The sequence below is a fragment of the Labeo rohita genome, chromosome 7 (genome assembly GCF_022985175.1).
Source record: "Labeo rohita strain BAU-BD-2019 chromosome 7, IGBB_LRoh.1.0, whole genome shotgun sequence".
Classification (NCBI taxonomy): Eukaryota; Metazoa; Chordata; class Actinopteri; order Cypriniformes; family Cyprinidae; genus Labeo; species Labeo rohita.
Genome location: NC_066875.1, coordinates 35,727,396 through 35,744,655, shown reverse-complemented (window position 1 = coordinate 35,744,655; position 17,260 = coordinate 35,727,396). Strand labels below are relative to the sequence as shown.

Below are 17,260 nucleotides of genomic sequence, written 5' to 3'. Positions count from 1 at the left end.
CACCAAATTTGGTCAGTGTAATCTAAAGCACTTTGTGATGTTAAATTGTGAAGATCTTGAGTTTTTGCTGAAGGGCGTGTCCGTGGCAACCTGACAAAGTTCAGTGTTGTGCCATGAAAAAGGTAGTTGTTATAATTTAGACATACAATCTCCAATTTGCACCAAAATTCACCTGTTTGATAAGACTCCTGACCTAAAGGGAGCTACATGACCATATTCAGGTATAGTCATTGCGCCACCTGCTGGCAACAGGAAGTGGCATGTTTTACGCTCTAACTAACTCCTCATAGAGATTTACTGACATCAATATTGGCCTTTGCAGTGTTACATTTTGAAGATCTTGTTCAGCCATACAGTGTCCGATCTGCCCCAACACATCTGGCCTAAACACATCTAAAGGCCAATATTCTGTTATAATCATAGCGCCACCTGCTGGCAACAGGATACTTCATGCTTTGCACTCAAATGTACCATGTTCAATCTGCACCAAACTTCATGTTTTAGAAAAGTGGCCTGAAGACATCTACATGCCAATATCCAGTTATAGTCATAGCGCCACCACCTAGTAGCAGGAAGTTTGGCACATATAAATGACTTATGACATATTCCTTCTATATTTACCACTTTAAATGCATATAGCCCAATGTTCACTGTTTTCCTAAAGCCACCGGGTGGTGGTGAGACCAGGTGCAAGGGCCCTTTAAACGGTGCTTGCAGCTTTAATTTAAAATGTAATTTATTCCTTTGATGGCAATGCTGAATTTTTAGCAGCATTATGTGATCCTTCAGAAGTCATTTTGATATGCTAATTTGGTGTTCAAGCAACATTTCTTCTTTTTATAATTATTAATGTTGAAAACTATTGTGCTGCTTAAAGGGATAGGTCACCCAAAACTGAAATTTCTGTCATTAATTACTCACCCTTGTCATGAATTAGTTGTTTGATGTATTATGGATTTGCTTTATAGATATAAAAAAATATCTCTCTCTCTATCTATCTATATATATATATATATATAGATGTATAAGATATATATTTAGATATATATAGATAGATATTTATATTCCTAATGAGATGAATTTTTATGTTCAGCTCCACAGAAATTGATGACATGATCCGCAAGTCTACAAACCTCCTGCTGACACGAACCCTCAGCCACTGCCTACAGTATGCCATAAAGAAGAAAAACGTAGGACTGGCAGAGGTGAGGATCTTTTTTTATTTCTTCCATCTGTTTCTGTGTTTATATGCCCACATCCATGTTGCTCTTCATTGATGTTGCGTCAGTCCAACCACAACAGATAGTCTCTATCTGGGTTCTCTGAATTCTGGTTTTCTGCACTGGTCTGAAATAACAAGATTTCACTCTTCACATATCTTTTAGATAGACCACTTTAAAACTCTAGTAGCCTTTCTTTTCTCACTCAGGATGGCGAACAGTTTTTTTTTAATTGCGTTTTTAATAACGTTTTTTTTTATTAGCAGCATTTTTTTTTACATTTTATATATATAAAACAACACTCTATGCATATTATATTTATTTTTTCAACTTATAGCATGTTATTATCTTACTGAGTATTGACTATGTGCAAATGTCAAAATCAAGTAAACAATTTTACTTTTTTCTAAGTGATTTCTTTTGAAGCACTCACAAATAAGACTCTTAGATCAAATAAGACTTTTGATCTTGATAAATAATGACCAGACTCTTTAAAACAGGGGTCACTAGACTCGGTCCTGGAGGGCCGGTGTCCTACAGAGTTTAGCTCCAACCCTAATTTAAACACACCTGAAGCCAGCTAATCAAGGTCTTACTAAGTATACTTGAAACTTCCAGGCAGGTGTGTTGAGGCAAGTTGAAGCCAAACTGTGCAGGACACCAGCCCTCCAGGACCAAGTTTGGTGACACCTGCTTTAAAAGTTGTTACTTCAACAAAAGTGCATTGCTATATCTAAACCGCATTAAATGTCAAAGACCTATCTGAAACGGACCGGTCCCAACAATGTCAGACAGATATGGTAAAATAACCTGTCACTGGCTGGTGACATGTATGATTTTTCCCGTCCTGCTCTCACTCTACCTCTGTTTTACTCTGCCCTTGTTTCTCGCTCAAATGTGGTTCTTTCTTCTCTGCTCTGTTGATTCTGCTTGCAGTCTGGCCTGTTTATAACCCCTCGAATCCAGATGTGTTCAGTTCAGTTGGGTGCCGCTGATGAGAAAATGATGAAAGAATAGCAGAGGAAGAAAGAAAGACATTCAGTGCTGTATTTTAAAAAAGCAAAAGCTTTATTTTTGGTTTCAGGTAGTTTGCACAGCAAAGTCTAGTCTTACTACTACCTTTGCACACACACGCAGTCACACACCAGATCAGATATCAAGCTCCTTCCTCCCCCTGTCTTGCCCCGGATCTGGCGGAGGTGCGGAAGTGTGACCCGGGCTCTGCATCGGGCTTCCCTCCCTGCACGGTGCACCATGACTGGAGAGAGAGGGAGAGAGGGAGAGAGAGAGAGAGAGGGAGGGAGGAGGGAGGGAAGACCGGGTCCAAGTTAAAGGTCTGGGCTCAATTAGCACCAATGTGCCTCAGCGCCTTGCTGCTGACAGCCTTGCCCTGCCTGTGGACCTCAAACTCTGCACCACAGAACAGCTAACTGAACGTAGAGCAGCTCCAGGTCTGTTTCCCACAGATGGATTCTCTCTGTCCCTTTAGATGTACCCTTGACTTCCTCTCTATGCCCTTTCCCCTTCGGAATTGCTCCCACTTGAGGCTTTTGCTGGTTGTTATTACTCATACCTCCAAAATCTTTTCCCCAAAGCTTGCACTGCTTTTCTCTGTAATGACTACCTATGCAGTTTTGTTATGTTCAGTTGAAAATATGCTACATTATTATTAAAAAAGACAAGCTTCATTAGATGAGTACAGCTACTAGTAAAAGATGCTGATTGTGCAACATAACGATGCAAATTAAGTTTAACAACTCAAAAGCTTGTGGTTGTTGTTTTTATTTTATGTAGAGGAGTTTTATGCTCAAGGCAGCATTTATTTTAACAGAAAGACAGTAAAAACAGTCATATTGTGAAATGTTATTACAATTTAAAATAATTGTTGTCTTTTTCAATATATTGTAAAAATGTAATTTGTTCCTGTGATGGCAAAGCTGAATTTTCAGCAGCCATTGCTTCAGTCTTGGTCAGAAACCTACAAATCTTCTTTTTGCGCATGTAACTAATTGCGCTTTGTCAGCAAATCTGATTTGGACAAAAATGGATTAGTCATAATTTGAAATCACATTTGATTCCCAAAGTTGGTTCAGATCATCATCAACACCACTCATCTGGAGCAGTCCTGTCACTACCTAGAAGAGTTCATCTCCAACATAACCAACGTGCCTCCTGACACTATCAATGCCACCAAACTCTATGGAACCTCCACCTTTAAGGTACCTGCAGCTAGTGATATCACACCCTCACGTGTGGATTATTTTTTAGTGTTATTTAAATACATGTTGTGCCTGGTTAGGATTCTCTTCTCTTTCTGTCTGTGTAGGATGCAAGGCATGCCGCTGAAGAGGAGATCTACACCAACCTGAATCAAAAGATTGACCAGTTTCTGCAGCTGGCTGATTATGACTGGACGGCAGCACAGGGAGGTGGACAGGCCAGTGACTACCTGAGTGATCTCATCGCTTTCCTCTGTAGCACCTTTGCAGTGTTCACTCACCTGCCCGTAAGTATTTCATCCACGTACACATTTCTCTTTTTTGTGTAAACCATTTTTTTTGCACAAGATAATGAAATTTTTTTCTACCCAGCCAAGGAATTAATTATTATTATAATAATTATGGTCGTCTGAAGTCCCTGCGGCACCAGCCCAAACTCGCTCTTACCTTGGAATTATATTAATGAACCTTGTGGCTTTAGAGTCTGCATTTGCAATTCAGAATTTCAATTTTATCAGAATTTTGTCTTAATATCCTTCTTGGTGTTATAGCTTTATATTTTGCAAATTCAACTTCTTGCTCGTTTAAAATAGAGTTGATAAAGGTCTAAAGTAAGATATCTCATAGTGCCGAAAAAAGTGACCGTCTAGGGAGATAAGGAGACCATCTGCTTCACTTTTGCATCAGTTTTATACACGCTACTGTGTAAAAGTTTGGGATTGGTAAAATGTTTCTTGATGCTCACAGATGAATTTATTTATGATTAAAATACACTAAAAGTAGCAATGTTATGAAATTTTATTGCAGTTTAAAATAGCTGTTTTCTATTTTAACGTATTTTAAAATGTAATTTATTCCCTGTTATGACAACTGAATTTTCAGCATTCATTACTGCAGTCTTCAAAAACACATGATCCTTCAGAAATCATTCTATTTTTATTTGTTGCTCAAGAAGCATTTCTTATTATTATCAGTTGTTGCTTAGTTTATTTTTTTTTTGGAAATGATACATTTCGAGATTATTTGATTAATAGCAGGTTCATTTATTTGAAATAAATCTTTTGCACATTTTAAATATATTTATTGTCACTTTTGATATGCATCCTAGTTGAATAAAAAAATATATATATATTTTTAATTACTGATCCCAAATTTCTGATCAAAATTGCTCAAAATCAATAAATGATGATTATTAGTAATACAAATTATTTGCATAGAATATTTGTTTTCTATTTGAATTGGTTCATTTAAAAGTAGACATTTCACTCTACTATGATATATTTTTGATGTCTGTAAGGCAAGTTTACACAGTTTCGAAGTTTCGCACTCAAGTTCACAGAGATTGAGGCGGCTAAAAAAGGTGTCCTGTTTGGAATTTTACAAAAGTGCAACGTTTTGTTGTTATTCTTAGTGCACACAAATAAATGTAAAGTCTTTACAGATTCGAAAGATGTATTACTCTTATCTGTATGATCAAAAATGACGGCATATTTTAAGAGCACGTGTCATGCAGTGAGCGCGCTACTGTTCAGCTTCCACAATCCACACAGACACTTGAATAGCACACATTTTTCTACGTTAACATTAGATTGAGTGGCCATGTAAACTTTCTAAAAGATACAGCTATTAGATGAAAAGCCATATTTGAGGTCAGTGAATGATTGGTGAGCGCTTGGATGTCCTGCCCAATGTACTATATTATCATGTGTCCATCATGGACTGCGTGACTTCGCCACTTCCTGTGGAAAGTGACTAATAAAATTTTGGTCAACCAAGCCTCTTCTTGTCGACTAATCATTAGTTGACTATTAGGGGGCAGCCCTAATATAAATTAATAATTATTATTAATAGTAATACAGGTAATTGTTAATTTTATACTGATTTAAAATATTACATTTTTCCCTCCGTTTGTCATGTTGTGTCTCTCACCTTGAGGTCCTGGTGCACAGACTCTGTTGGCCTGGACCATAATCTTTTCTTGTACCCAGCATGCTCTGCCTGAGCCTCTGGTCTCCCCTATTTGACACCATCGCTTTAAAGGAGACTGTACTCACAGTACACTTGAACTTTGATGGGAAGCTAAGTATGGTTGTAGCAAGTAAGAGGATTTCAGTGTTCTGAGCTTGCAAGCCCAGTGTGGCTCAGCTGACATGAAGTTAAAGAGATCGTGTGGCGTGACCTTAGGTTTCAGCTTTGGTTAAGGAAGTCTAGCACTGGCACAGCCCGGCCCTGACCCCTGTCATGAGGGATTTCTGATAATCAAAGAATTTAAGCGCTTTCCTTCCTACGGGCCTCAACCAAACACCTTCCCGTGTCTGCATGACTGGCTGGGATTGTCTCTGATCTAGGGCTGGTGGCAGTAATGCTGCTTCCTGCGCTCCTGTAATCTCTTAAATTCCTGACTCCCCTTTTTCTAAACTTTCAGTAACAGAGAAGTACGACCCTTTCAGCCCACTGCAAAACAGCCCTCACATTGTTGGCTGGATTTCACCAACAGGGGGCAATGTTTGTTCGACCCCAGGTCGGGTTACGGTCAGGCTGAATGTCTCACTTTCTCCGTCGACGCATACACACATGTACGCTCAAACGATCTTGTACTCTTCCAGATATGCCGCTTATATTATTGTGTTTGCACATTCCAGCTCTGCATGTGAACATAGTCCATCCTGTTTCAGTCAGCCCCAGTTCACATGGGTTTTTCAGGAAAGGTCAAAAACGGGCCGTTTTTGTGTGTGAAAGTGGCCCTGCAATCAAGTTCACAGCCAAAAACTCTGGTAATGACTCTAAAGCCACAGTCCCATCAGTCACGCTTGCTTTCTCGACCTCTCCCACCTGACCACAAACCATCTTTGACACTCAGAGGGACTTTCAGTTTCAATCGTAAACATTTCGGCCAAGTTGATACGGGACAGTGCGGTTGACCGACTTCATTTGAACCCTGGGGGAGTCATAAACTCGACCTTTGACCTGAATTTTGTCTCTGTCTATCTTCTGTAGGGCAATGCTATAGAGCACGCCACGCTACCGGTGAGTATGGTTGCAGTGTGGTCTAACTTGACGCATAACCTCGGCCATTTCTCGTTGCAGTACTTCCGCATGCTGCCTGGTGTTCATCTGACCCACTCATAGATTTTTAATGCTTGTTATGGAACACAAATGAGGTGACAGTAGTGCTGCTTTGTCCCGTAGGTTCCTGGATTTTTTTGTAGATCTTTACCATAAAATTCAGCTAATGGTGTGAATTTTTGTGTGCTCTGCACTGATAATATTACTTTGGATACAAATGCGAAGTAAACAAGCCTCTTAAAATGTGACAGTAGATATTTGCATAAAACCATGTACTGACAACTTAAAGCATCACATGATGGTGATTTACTGTGAAAAGTATGTTGAGGCCTGTATTAAACACACAAGGCCTGCTCATGTACGCTTAAGAACAGAGAACTGACTGTACACTGTGGTTTTACAAAAAGCAAAAAAATCTCATGATGTCAACTCCTTTCCTGAAGCTTATTGGAAAAACAGTATTTTTCTTGATGGAACTGAATGATTGGCAGGGCATTTAGAGTTGTGGAGCCTTTTTTGTGCCATAACACGCTGTTTATACATGGTGGTCTGTTTTTAGACTGACATGCTTCAGCAGACATTTTGTGAGTGTTTTTGGTGTCTGATCCATAAAACATTCTGTGTGCAAGTGTGTTTTTGTTGCATTAACTTGTCATTATTGAGCTGATGCTGGCAAGATGTTGTGAAAATGTGGTGGCTCATGAGAAGAGCTTTATCTTGTAGTTATGCAGCCACAAAATAGACGTCCACTCTGTCTGCTAGCATCACTGGCTTTGTGTTTCTTATTTAATTCGGAAGTGTGTTTGTTTTAAAAGAGTGATCGTTACTTATTAAATATATGAGGTGGATCACATGAGCTCCCCTGTCTGCTCTCCCATTTGTAGTTGGCGTTTACGTCACACTGTACATTTGTATGAAGTTGAACTCTGCTCAGCTTCACTGTATCACCAGTGGTTGTCATTTCTAGTGTTTCCTTAAATCATCAACATTTAAAGGCCGGGACACACCAACTAGTTTGCCCGATTCAACATAATAAATCGGCGTTGGGGCTGTCGGCGAGAGTGAGAACTCTGATTGGATGTTTGGTTTAGCGAAGTGAACGAGTCCAGTGAATTAAAGCGAAAGTAATGAAAATGAGTAAGTAAATGAAAGCGGCACAGGCAATGCTGTTCTAATGTTACGTGATTTTACCCAAGCTTTCCAATATGTGAAGATTTTCAGATCAACATGAGCTGCTTAAAATGAAGAAATATTCAAAATAGTAAAGCAAGCACTGCTTTGTTTAAATTTTGTATATCTTCCATATCCTTGTTTTGGTTTCTCCTTTTGAATGACAAATATATACTATTGATAGCTGGTGATATAGAGACAGAGCGCATTTAGGCCACGGCCACACCGGGGGAAGGGGGGTGGGAAACAATCCAGCACTCGTCAGTGACTTTGTATTGCGGGAAGCTGCCTCCTTGTCATTTCTGACTTATAACAAAAAACAGAACAATGTCTAAAAGCTGCTATGTGAAAATGTGTACAGTAAACAAGCTAAAAATCCCAGAACTATGTTTTTATAAGCTGTTGACCCCCCCAAAAACGAGTGTTTAAGGACACAAATAGTTGTAGATGCCAGGGTATTTCACATTGGGATATTCAGTTGGATCATTTCTCAAAAAAAAAAAAAAAGGTAAGGAAAAGGAGCACTGACATAAACCAGTAAAGCTTACTTTCTCAATATATCTCGTCCTCTCAGGTTTACATAGGGTGGTGAAAAAATTCTTTGACGTGGTTAAAAATAATGATTGTCGCCGATTAAGTTTTCCTCCAGTGGGCGTAGTTCTCAGAGCAATATGACACATTACGCTCTACTTTTATGTCCTTAATCGCTCGTTTTTTGGCTCGACAACTTATAAAAATTAAGTTCTGGGTTTTTTAGCTTGTTCACTGTTCACCTTGTCACATAGCAGCTTTTAGTCATTGTTCTGTTTTTTGTTATAAGTCAGAAATGACAAGGAAGCAGCTTCCCTCAATACAAAGTCAATGGAGACTTTTTTTAATGAATGTCAATGGAGGAGCAGATTTTTAGAGCAAACGGCTTATTTAATGGATCGACAGCCTATCTGCTAGTCTTCAACACGTTTTACAATAAACAATACTTTTGGATTGAACTATTTTTAGAGTTTACCACAAAAAATGCTGTTTTATAAGAGAAGTACTGATTTTTTGCAACAGGCGTGATTCAGCTATATGGCACTTCTCATTCATTCCTATGGGATCTGTAAACAGTGATTGAGTGTCACACAACTCTGACTGAAATTCAAAGACGTCAAGGCTGTAATGTGATTGGTTAAGGGACACTTGGTTCAAGTTAGCCGTTACGCTTTCTCCAATAGTAAGTAATACAGGACCTCTCGTCTCCCAATAGTAAGACAATCTCTGGTCTGTGCTATGGTCCAGATGCTGCTCACGCAAGGTGACAACACCGTCGGCTTCTGCCGCTGCTAATTTTTCGGAGTTGGCTTGGTGTGTCCTAGCCTTAATGTCAACAACTTACATTGCCGTTCAAATTTTTGGGGTCAGTAAGATTTATTTTTTAAAGAAATTAATACTTTTATTGAGAAAGTTAAACACATTAAAGTGACCAAAATTAAAAATACTTAATTTTACTAACTCTGTTCATCAAGAATACTAAAAAATTTTTTTTTTCTTAAGCAGCAAGTTTCTCCAATAGAATGATTTTTGAAGGGTCATGTGACACTGAAGACTGGAGCTGGAAATTCAGTTTTGCTGTCACAGGAATAAATTACAATTTAAAATATATTAAAATACAGTCTGTAATAATATTTCATAATATTGCTGCTTTTAATGTATTTTTGTTCATATAAATGTCGCCAAAAGCATTAAAAAAATCTTACCAACCCTAAACTTTTGAATGATAGAATATTCTTTGTTGCTGTGAATTGCTTTCATTAGGGATTTTTCTATCCAAGTTTGATTCTGCAAAAAGTTTGACATTGCAGAAACATTTCTAAATAAAGCAGCTTTTCTGTTTTATTGAGTAAAATAAAAAATGCCTTCCTTATGCCTTCATACTGAATAAAACATTTATTCATATCAAATTATTATTATTTTTAAATCCCATCCAGAATTTTTAATGCAGAATTTTAAAACTGTATAAAAAGTCTAGTGTGAATAAATGAATATAAGAGAATAAGTGAATAAGTCTTTCAAAGAGAGGGAGCCACAATTGCTGTGTCTGTTTTAATAACACACAGTATCATCCATTTTCCCAGTTAGGAATTTCACCTGGCTTTTGTTAAATCTTCTAAAACGGCTCTTTTATTAATTTCCAAAGCAAGGTGTCAAAATGTGCGTCGGATATTGGATTTGCTTCTTGGCCTACTGTACTGTAGCTGTGGAAACCCAGAGGTAACTGAAAGGCCTTCCATTTCAATATCGTCAAGCACCTTGTAAGAGCAACGCTATTTGTCATTATTTACTTCAAACCTGATTTGAGCTCCAACCTCACTGGCTGCTGTCTCTGTTTTCCCTTTGTGTTTGTGAAATGCTGGAACGGTATTGCATGGTGTCGGGAAGTTCAACACATATTATCACCGTTCCTCCGACCAGAGCGTAATCAGTGCAGACAGGCATCGGTTCTCCTCGAGCGATCGTCTCTGCTTCTCGTTAGGATGTCGTGAGTGTACATTCGTTGTTTTTACAAACAGCGATCGATGTGTGTTGCATAAATAAGCGGGAGCGTTTGAAATATGAGCGCATTGAGAGAGCCTCGGCGCTCTCTGCTGAGATTTCTCAGGGGTCGCATGTGGTGCGTGTCGGGGTTGTTTGCAGAACTGTTGTGACGTTTCAAGCATATTATTATTATGAAATCTATCGTTGGCCCACTGTCCAGAACCCCCTGTTCTAGTATTCCTCCTCCTCTTTATCTGTCTTGCTTTGTTATTGTTTCTCTTTCTGTCTCACTGTACCGTGTGTTCTGTTTATTTTGACAGCCAATTGCTGTTGAGTAGTTTTTAATGAGGGCTTTGATGAGCCTTTGTTTAATTAAGGGGACTGGAGAGGAGGAGTGCAAGCGGCCTCTAACTGTTCGCTCATTTCACCCTTACCTACTTTCTTCCTTTTTTGAATTTTGGTCTCTACTTTGAGCCCCTGAGCTAATTGTTAACATCCCCCTGCCCTGAACTGTAAAACAAATGTGCTACTGTGAGAGGGGTGTGCCATTCGAAGCAGAACGGTTTAAATCAGACCCTAAAACACACAGATCTTAGAACGAAAGCTCCTGTGTTTAAGTGTTGACAGTAGCTAATCTGTTCAGATTTATACATGGCTGGTTGAAGCCGGTAAATGGATGCATCTGAGATTAATCACTGGTTGATTCGCCTGTTTTGTTCAAAATGCTGTCTAGGTACTTTACTATGTTTTGAGCCCATATCAAACAACTTCGCATTATGATATGCAATGGGATAGAAGTACAACACTTAAAGAACACATTTTTCCACATTTTGAATTATTGTAGTCATTTTAGCCTCTTTAAAGCCAGCCAACTGAAAGGGTTCACCCAAAAATGAAAATTATGTCATTAATTACTCACCCTCATGTCGTTCCAAACCCATAAGACCTTCGTTCGTCTTTGGAACACAAATTAAGATATTTTTGATGAAATCCAAGAGCTTTCTGACCCTGTATAGACAGCAACGCCATGAATGGTCGTAAGGACATTGTTAAAATAGTCCATTTGACATTAGTGGTTCTACTGTAATTTTATGAAGCTGCAAGAATGCTTTTTGCGCTCAAAGAAAACAAAAATAACGACTTTATTTAAACAATTTCTTCTCTTCCGTGTCAGTCTTCGCAGCGTGTTCACCAAAATATCACGACTAATCAAAAGGTTTTGTTTCTTCAATAGCTGAACATCACAAAATATGAAGACACGCATAAATGCACATACAAATTATAGATCAATATAAGAAAATAGAGTATCTAATCACCCCCTCAAAGATCCTGCAATCCTCAGTTATGACTCTATTTGTTCCAAAAAATCAAAGCTTACCACATTGAGTTTACAAACGCCTCACTCCAATCAGAGCAAATGACTCATGAGTGATTAGTATGTCCCCAGTAGGAGACAGGTACCCGTGTGTGTCTTCATTCCACCAGGAGGACCAGAAACAACAAACCCCTTACTACTTTGGCCTCTGTGATTTATTACGGCTATTACACATACACAGACGGTAGGCCGGAAAACAAGCGTGTTTATTTTTTAATCACTGCAGTGCATAGCATGCACTCTAATCATCTGTAATCGCCTAGTTAGTGCTTCAGCCTGATTAGTGGCTGGCTGAATACTGCTGCAATGTGTGTGTAGATGTGCTGACCGTTCTGTGGTATTTGTTCATGTCAAACAGACTAAACTGTTTTCTACTCATTATATCCGTGTCGTCTGTAAATTAACACGTAGGTCGTAGGTATTTCAGAAGCTGCTGGAGATGGATAGGAGCACTTACACATGGGACTTGACTGACCCCACACAGAACACAATCACACTCCTCAAACCTCCACTTTTTGGAGTGAGAGAGGAAGGGAGAGCTTTTCCTTTTGACCCCACCTGACCAAAACCATTCTGGTCTTTGTCGGTCAGGTGTGTGTGTGTGTGTGTGTGTGTGTGCACCTGGTATTCATCACGTTATGGGGACCAAATGTCCCCACAAGGATAGTAATACCAGTAAATTTTGACCTTGTGGGGACATTTGTGAGGTCCCCATGAGGAAACAGGCTTATAAATCATGCACAATGAGTTTTTTTGAGAAAGTAAAGGTGTGCACAGTCTCCTGTGAGGGCTAGGTTTAGGTGTAGGGTAGGTGTAGGGTGATAGAAAATACGGTTTGTACAGTATAAAAACCATTACGCCTATGGAATGTCCCCATAAAACATGTAAACCCAACGTTGTGTGTGTGTGTGTGTGTGTGTGTACTGTGTACTTTATATGACTGTGTACAAAGAAACTTTTGGCTAAGTGAAGTTCACAGCCATATGGCCAAATGAAGTGGTGAAGCTGACCCTCCCCAGTTCTTGCCCTCTGATTCTGTCAGAACAAACTTATTTTAGGGCTTTGCTGCAGAAGTTGGCACATGTGCCTAGAATGTGAAGTGACCCCGAAAAGTATATGTAAACTTAAAGGGATAGATCACCCAAGAATGAAAATTCTGTCATTAATTACTCACCCTCATGTCTTTCCAAACTTGTAAGAACACAAATTAAGATATTTTTTTTTAATGAAATCCGAGGGATTTCTGACTCTGCATAGACAGCAAGGGTCTTTTCATGTTCAAGGCCCGGAAAGGTATCAAGAACATCAACAAAATAGTTCATGTGACATCAGTGGTTCAGCCATAATTTTATGAAGCTACAAAAATACTTTTTGTGCGCAAGAAAAACAAAAAACTAACGACTTTATTCAAAATTTCTTCTCCTCTGCGTCTGCGGCCATTTTGGAGAGTATCACGATGCATGCGATGGTGCAAGTGCAAAATGTTTCTATAGTTATTAGCTATGTTTCCATCACCCTGTTTTTATGGGCATTTTGAAGTATTGCATCAGAAACGAGTTATGAAAATGGCAAAATTAAAAAAAAAATCCTTTTGCAAAAAAGGTTTTATGCTCACTTGAGGTGGTTTTGCAAATAATGGGAGATAGAAACGCATTTTGTGAATAAATTCCATGTGACTTTACGCTATGGGACAGGTTAACTTGACTAACCAGTGAACCGATCTCATTGTACAGCATCTGAAATGTTGTTATAGTCATTCTAAAATGCCTGAGCAAAATCTTTTGTCGAAGTGTTTCTGTATAATTATTATAATTCTGTATGATTCTCAAACAGCTTGCATCTGCTTCCGAAAACAGTGACCGCATTTATTGTTTCGTCTGCTTTCGGCGCATGTAATTTATTATGAAAATGATTACATTCGGTGGTTTTTCCTACTTCTCTTAGTAATATTTAGTGCCAGTTTATCAGGAAGTGATGATTTTGTTCTCTTTGACTCGTTGGATGGAAACTGCGCCTATTCGCCAATTCCAATTTTGCGCACAAGTTAAATTCGCAACTTTGGATGAAAACCCAGCTACTGTGATGAAATAAAAGTGAAGTTAGTTGAGCACACATCATTTGTTTTTCTGATACCACCTGGTTTTGATACTTTGTTTTTAAATGCGTTTGTGTTACTTTATTTGAATTGATTTTTGTTCTCTTTTATTATATTATATAAAATGTTTGTTTATTATTACATTTTGTTTACATTTTTATTTTATTACCTTATTTGTGTTTGTTTTTTTTTATTTTTATTTAACCTGAGCGTTGGTTAGTTCAATAATACTAGTGGCTTCCAATTAAGGAATGATTACAGTGGAATTTCCATGGCAGAGACAGAGGAAGAGGAGGAAAGGATAAAATGACTTCGAAGCAAAGAGGGCATTGTCTTGATTTCTGTTTTTCCTTCCTTTCTCTTCACCCATCTCACTTGGACAGAAAAGGGATGAAAAAGACCTCTCCCTCTCTCTGTTATGGATTTACTCTGTATTCCTCCCTCATTTTACTAGATTTATTGCCCAAGTGTTTCCAATGTGCAGGAAGTCCTCTTGTATAATGGTGTTTTGTTTTTATTTTTTGACCCCATCAGATAAAATCCCACATAGACTCTTGGCCCTCCAGTCTGCTGTTTTCTTTCAGGTTTAGTGTCATATTAATAGCTTTGGATCTCCCCTAAAGTATTAGTCTGATTGTCAGGAAGGCGCTGGACGGCAGACAAGGGCATATTTGAGGTTTTTGGCTTGGAGCTTGGATTGTGTGTATCTGCATGTGTGATGGTGAACGTGTGTTGATGTTTAAACAGCACTACAGTTCTCCCAGCTTAAATGTCCACCGGAGTGCTGCTAAGCACCACTTTTTATGTTTGTGAGATTGCATGGAGGCATGGACTTGTTTGGTTGTAAATACAATATGAATAGTGTTTCCTGTGTGTGTGTACTCATAGAGAACAGAATTCAGCAGGTTTTGCCAATCGATTGAAAGAAAAGAGTATTGACAGAGCTAAAGATGAGGGGAGAAACCTGCAAAATTTATTTAAATAAATGTCCATAGTTTTACCACCTGTCGCAGAGGGTCGTACTGTTTTTGAAAGATGCTTCATATGTGAACCTCATGTATTTGTTTTCTTCCTTCCCTGTCCTTCTTTCTCCATAGGGGAAGGTTGCTCAGACGGCATGCATGTCAGCCTGTAAACACCTTTCAACCTCCCTGCTGCAGTTGCTGTTGGAAGCTGATGTCAGGCAAGTGTCTATGGGAGCCCTGCAGCAGTTCAACGTGGATGTCAAAGAGTGCGAGAGTAAGTTTGACCTGGAGCAAAAGCTGAATGACCATTCATAAGCCTCCTTAAACCTGATTGCATTCTGTTGCGGCCCAATTAAAAATTTCCTAATTTGTACTGGAGACTTTTTTAATTACGCCACAATGCTGTGTCTGCTGTAACCAACTTTTAATTTGACACCGCTTTCTTAGAGATTGAGCTGAAAAAGGTGAGAAGAGACGAGTATGCATTTTTGGCTAGCGCCTGAGATTTTTCACTTGAATCATCTCTCTTCATGCCTTTGCATGTGACCACAGCTAAAACTGCCTTGGAGCGCCTAACCCTGGCTGGTTAATGGATTTCGCGTGATCCTCCGCCAGCGCACGCTATTGCACATAGGTCACAGGCAGAGAGAGAGAATGACCCCTGTCATAAAACGGTCATGTCAGTCACACCGTATGCTGCCTTTTTGGTGTGGTTTGCTTTGGTTTACCAAGCAGCCTGATAAGTACCATATCAGTGATTGTTTTCATTTCTAGAGACCACGTCCTGTTGATTTGGATGTCCTTCCCCCCCTGTGTATTTGTATGCCTCAAACCACAGAACTGAGCTTTAATCAAAATGCCACTCAAGTAAAAAGAAAGACCCCTCCCCCCATACTCACATACACAGTCTTGGCGAATGAGGTCACTGTGTTTACGGTTTCTGTACGTTTCAAGGATGGGTTTTAGGAAGTAATAACAGAACTAAAATAACTTCTTAAAGATGTGACCACTTGAATGCACAGATGATATGTCTGTGGTTAATCCATCCACAGTTTGGACGTGTGGGATATGAAGACACAATGAAGTCAAGAAACGATAAGGATCTTTGTTTAAAGCTTGTTCGTAAGCAGGCCCCAAAAATGTCTAATATGCTTGATCATAAGCAGGCCTAAAAAATGTTAAATATGGGTAAACCGTAAAGCACAGGTTTTCTGGCTGCTGCGGTTTGAATGTATTGAAGTCTGGAAACAGTTTTGGAAGAAAGAAAGCCATAACAGTCAACACAAGTAGTGTTGAAAGTGTGGACAAGCATCTTTATTGTAGCAATGTCAACTTTGTACCTCTAGAAAGAGCACGTCAATTATGAACCTTTTAGGGTGAATAAGTACAAGTGACAAGCTGTTATACCCCTAAAGGGGTCTAACAAGAATATGTAAAGAGCTTGTGGTTCAATAAGCATTACTTCAGTATTTGTAGGGTTTAATTGAACTATGTTAATGATATTGTTAATTATACCCAGTGCAACAACTAAGGAATTGGATTGCTTTCTAATCACTTTCTTTTCGTAATTAAAGTTTATCAGTCATCATAGCACTGCACTTTTATCTTGAGCCCACAAGAGGCTCTGTTAAACTCAGATTGGCCTCTTCCATGTCTGCTGTGCCTCTTTGACCCATACGACACCACAAGTGGGCGATGGAGCATTCAAAGGGAGAGAGCATCATGAGTTACTTCCTGTTCAGTTCAGCCAGTTTTGGGGAGCATAAAGGTCTTGACATCTTACCCCTGCTTATCCCTCGAGAGGTTTCTTAGCGTAGTCACTAACAGGGCTTTATGCTGGTATGTGGCAGTGAGGTGAAAGCCTAGAGGTCCCTGTTCTTGAATCTTGATGAGATGTGCCCTGACACGTGTCACGTGAACCACGCCGCCTTTGCTGCGGGTCTAGCTCCTGTAAAAGGGCGAGCGGGGAAGTTTGCGAAACCGTCAGAGTCTCGGACCGAGACGTGGCAACAAAAGCGCAAGGGTAAGCAGTCGCTGGCTCAGCGTTTGCGGGGGTCAGAAATAAAGATGGCAGGCGTGTAATTTGCGTGAGAGGCAAGAAAGGCACGCAGCATCACGAGGTGAAAGGGATTTCTCCTGGCCCCGGCTTGTTTTGTCCCCGCGTGTCAAATGTTCCGTTTTTCAGAATGGCGAAGCCGCTTGTTTACGGGTTCCCGTCCAAAGGCACAGAAAGGTCCAATGGCCCTCAGAAACCTCTACAACTCCTGCGCTCCCCACACACCCCCAGCCCATTGGCTTTTCACAAGTTTTGTCGGCCCCTTCGCTCAGTACCACGCCACTGGTCTGGGAGAGCGGCCTCATGGGAATCGGCGTCAGGTTTTGGGTTACGGGGTAAAGGCAGCCCCCTCGTCCCCACACATCCCCTCTATCTGGCTTGTCAGATGGACGTCGGGGGAGAATTAATGAGAGTTTGATGATGATTTTTTTCCGAATGGGCCGCACAAAGCCGGTGGCAGACCAAGAGACATGACTCTGCCCTGAACCACCCAACTAACCCTCCACACCCCCTCTGCCAGCACCCCCAAAACCTTCAAAGCCCCCTTCCATTTTACCTCCCCCGCCCCCACTGAACCTCC

At 39.9% G+C, this 17,260-nt stretch overlaps 1 protein-coding gene across 1 annotated transcript in view; it reads left to right on the top strand.

Annotated features, from left to right (window-relative positions):
• exoc6b (exocyst complex component 6B) overlaps window positions 1–17,260 on the top strand; it is a 117,382-nt gene that overhangs the window by 67,983 nt on the left and 32,139 nt on the right. The window contains exons 16-19 of the mRNA XM_051114092.1: window positions 1,094–1,205; window positions 3,305–3,439; window positions 3,547–3,726; window positions 14,757–14,898. Coding sequence (XP_050970049.1) covers window positions 1,094–1,205; window positions 3,305–3,439; window positions 3,547–3,726; window positions 14,757–14,898 — 569 coding nt within the window. The remainder of the gene's footprint in view (window positions 1–1,093; window positions 1,206–3,304; window positions 3,440–3,546; window positions 3,727–14,756; window positions 14,899–17,260) is intronic.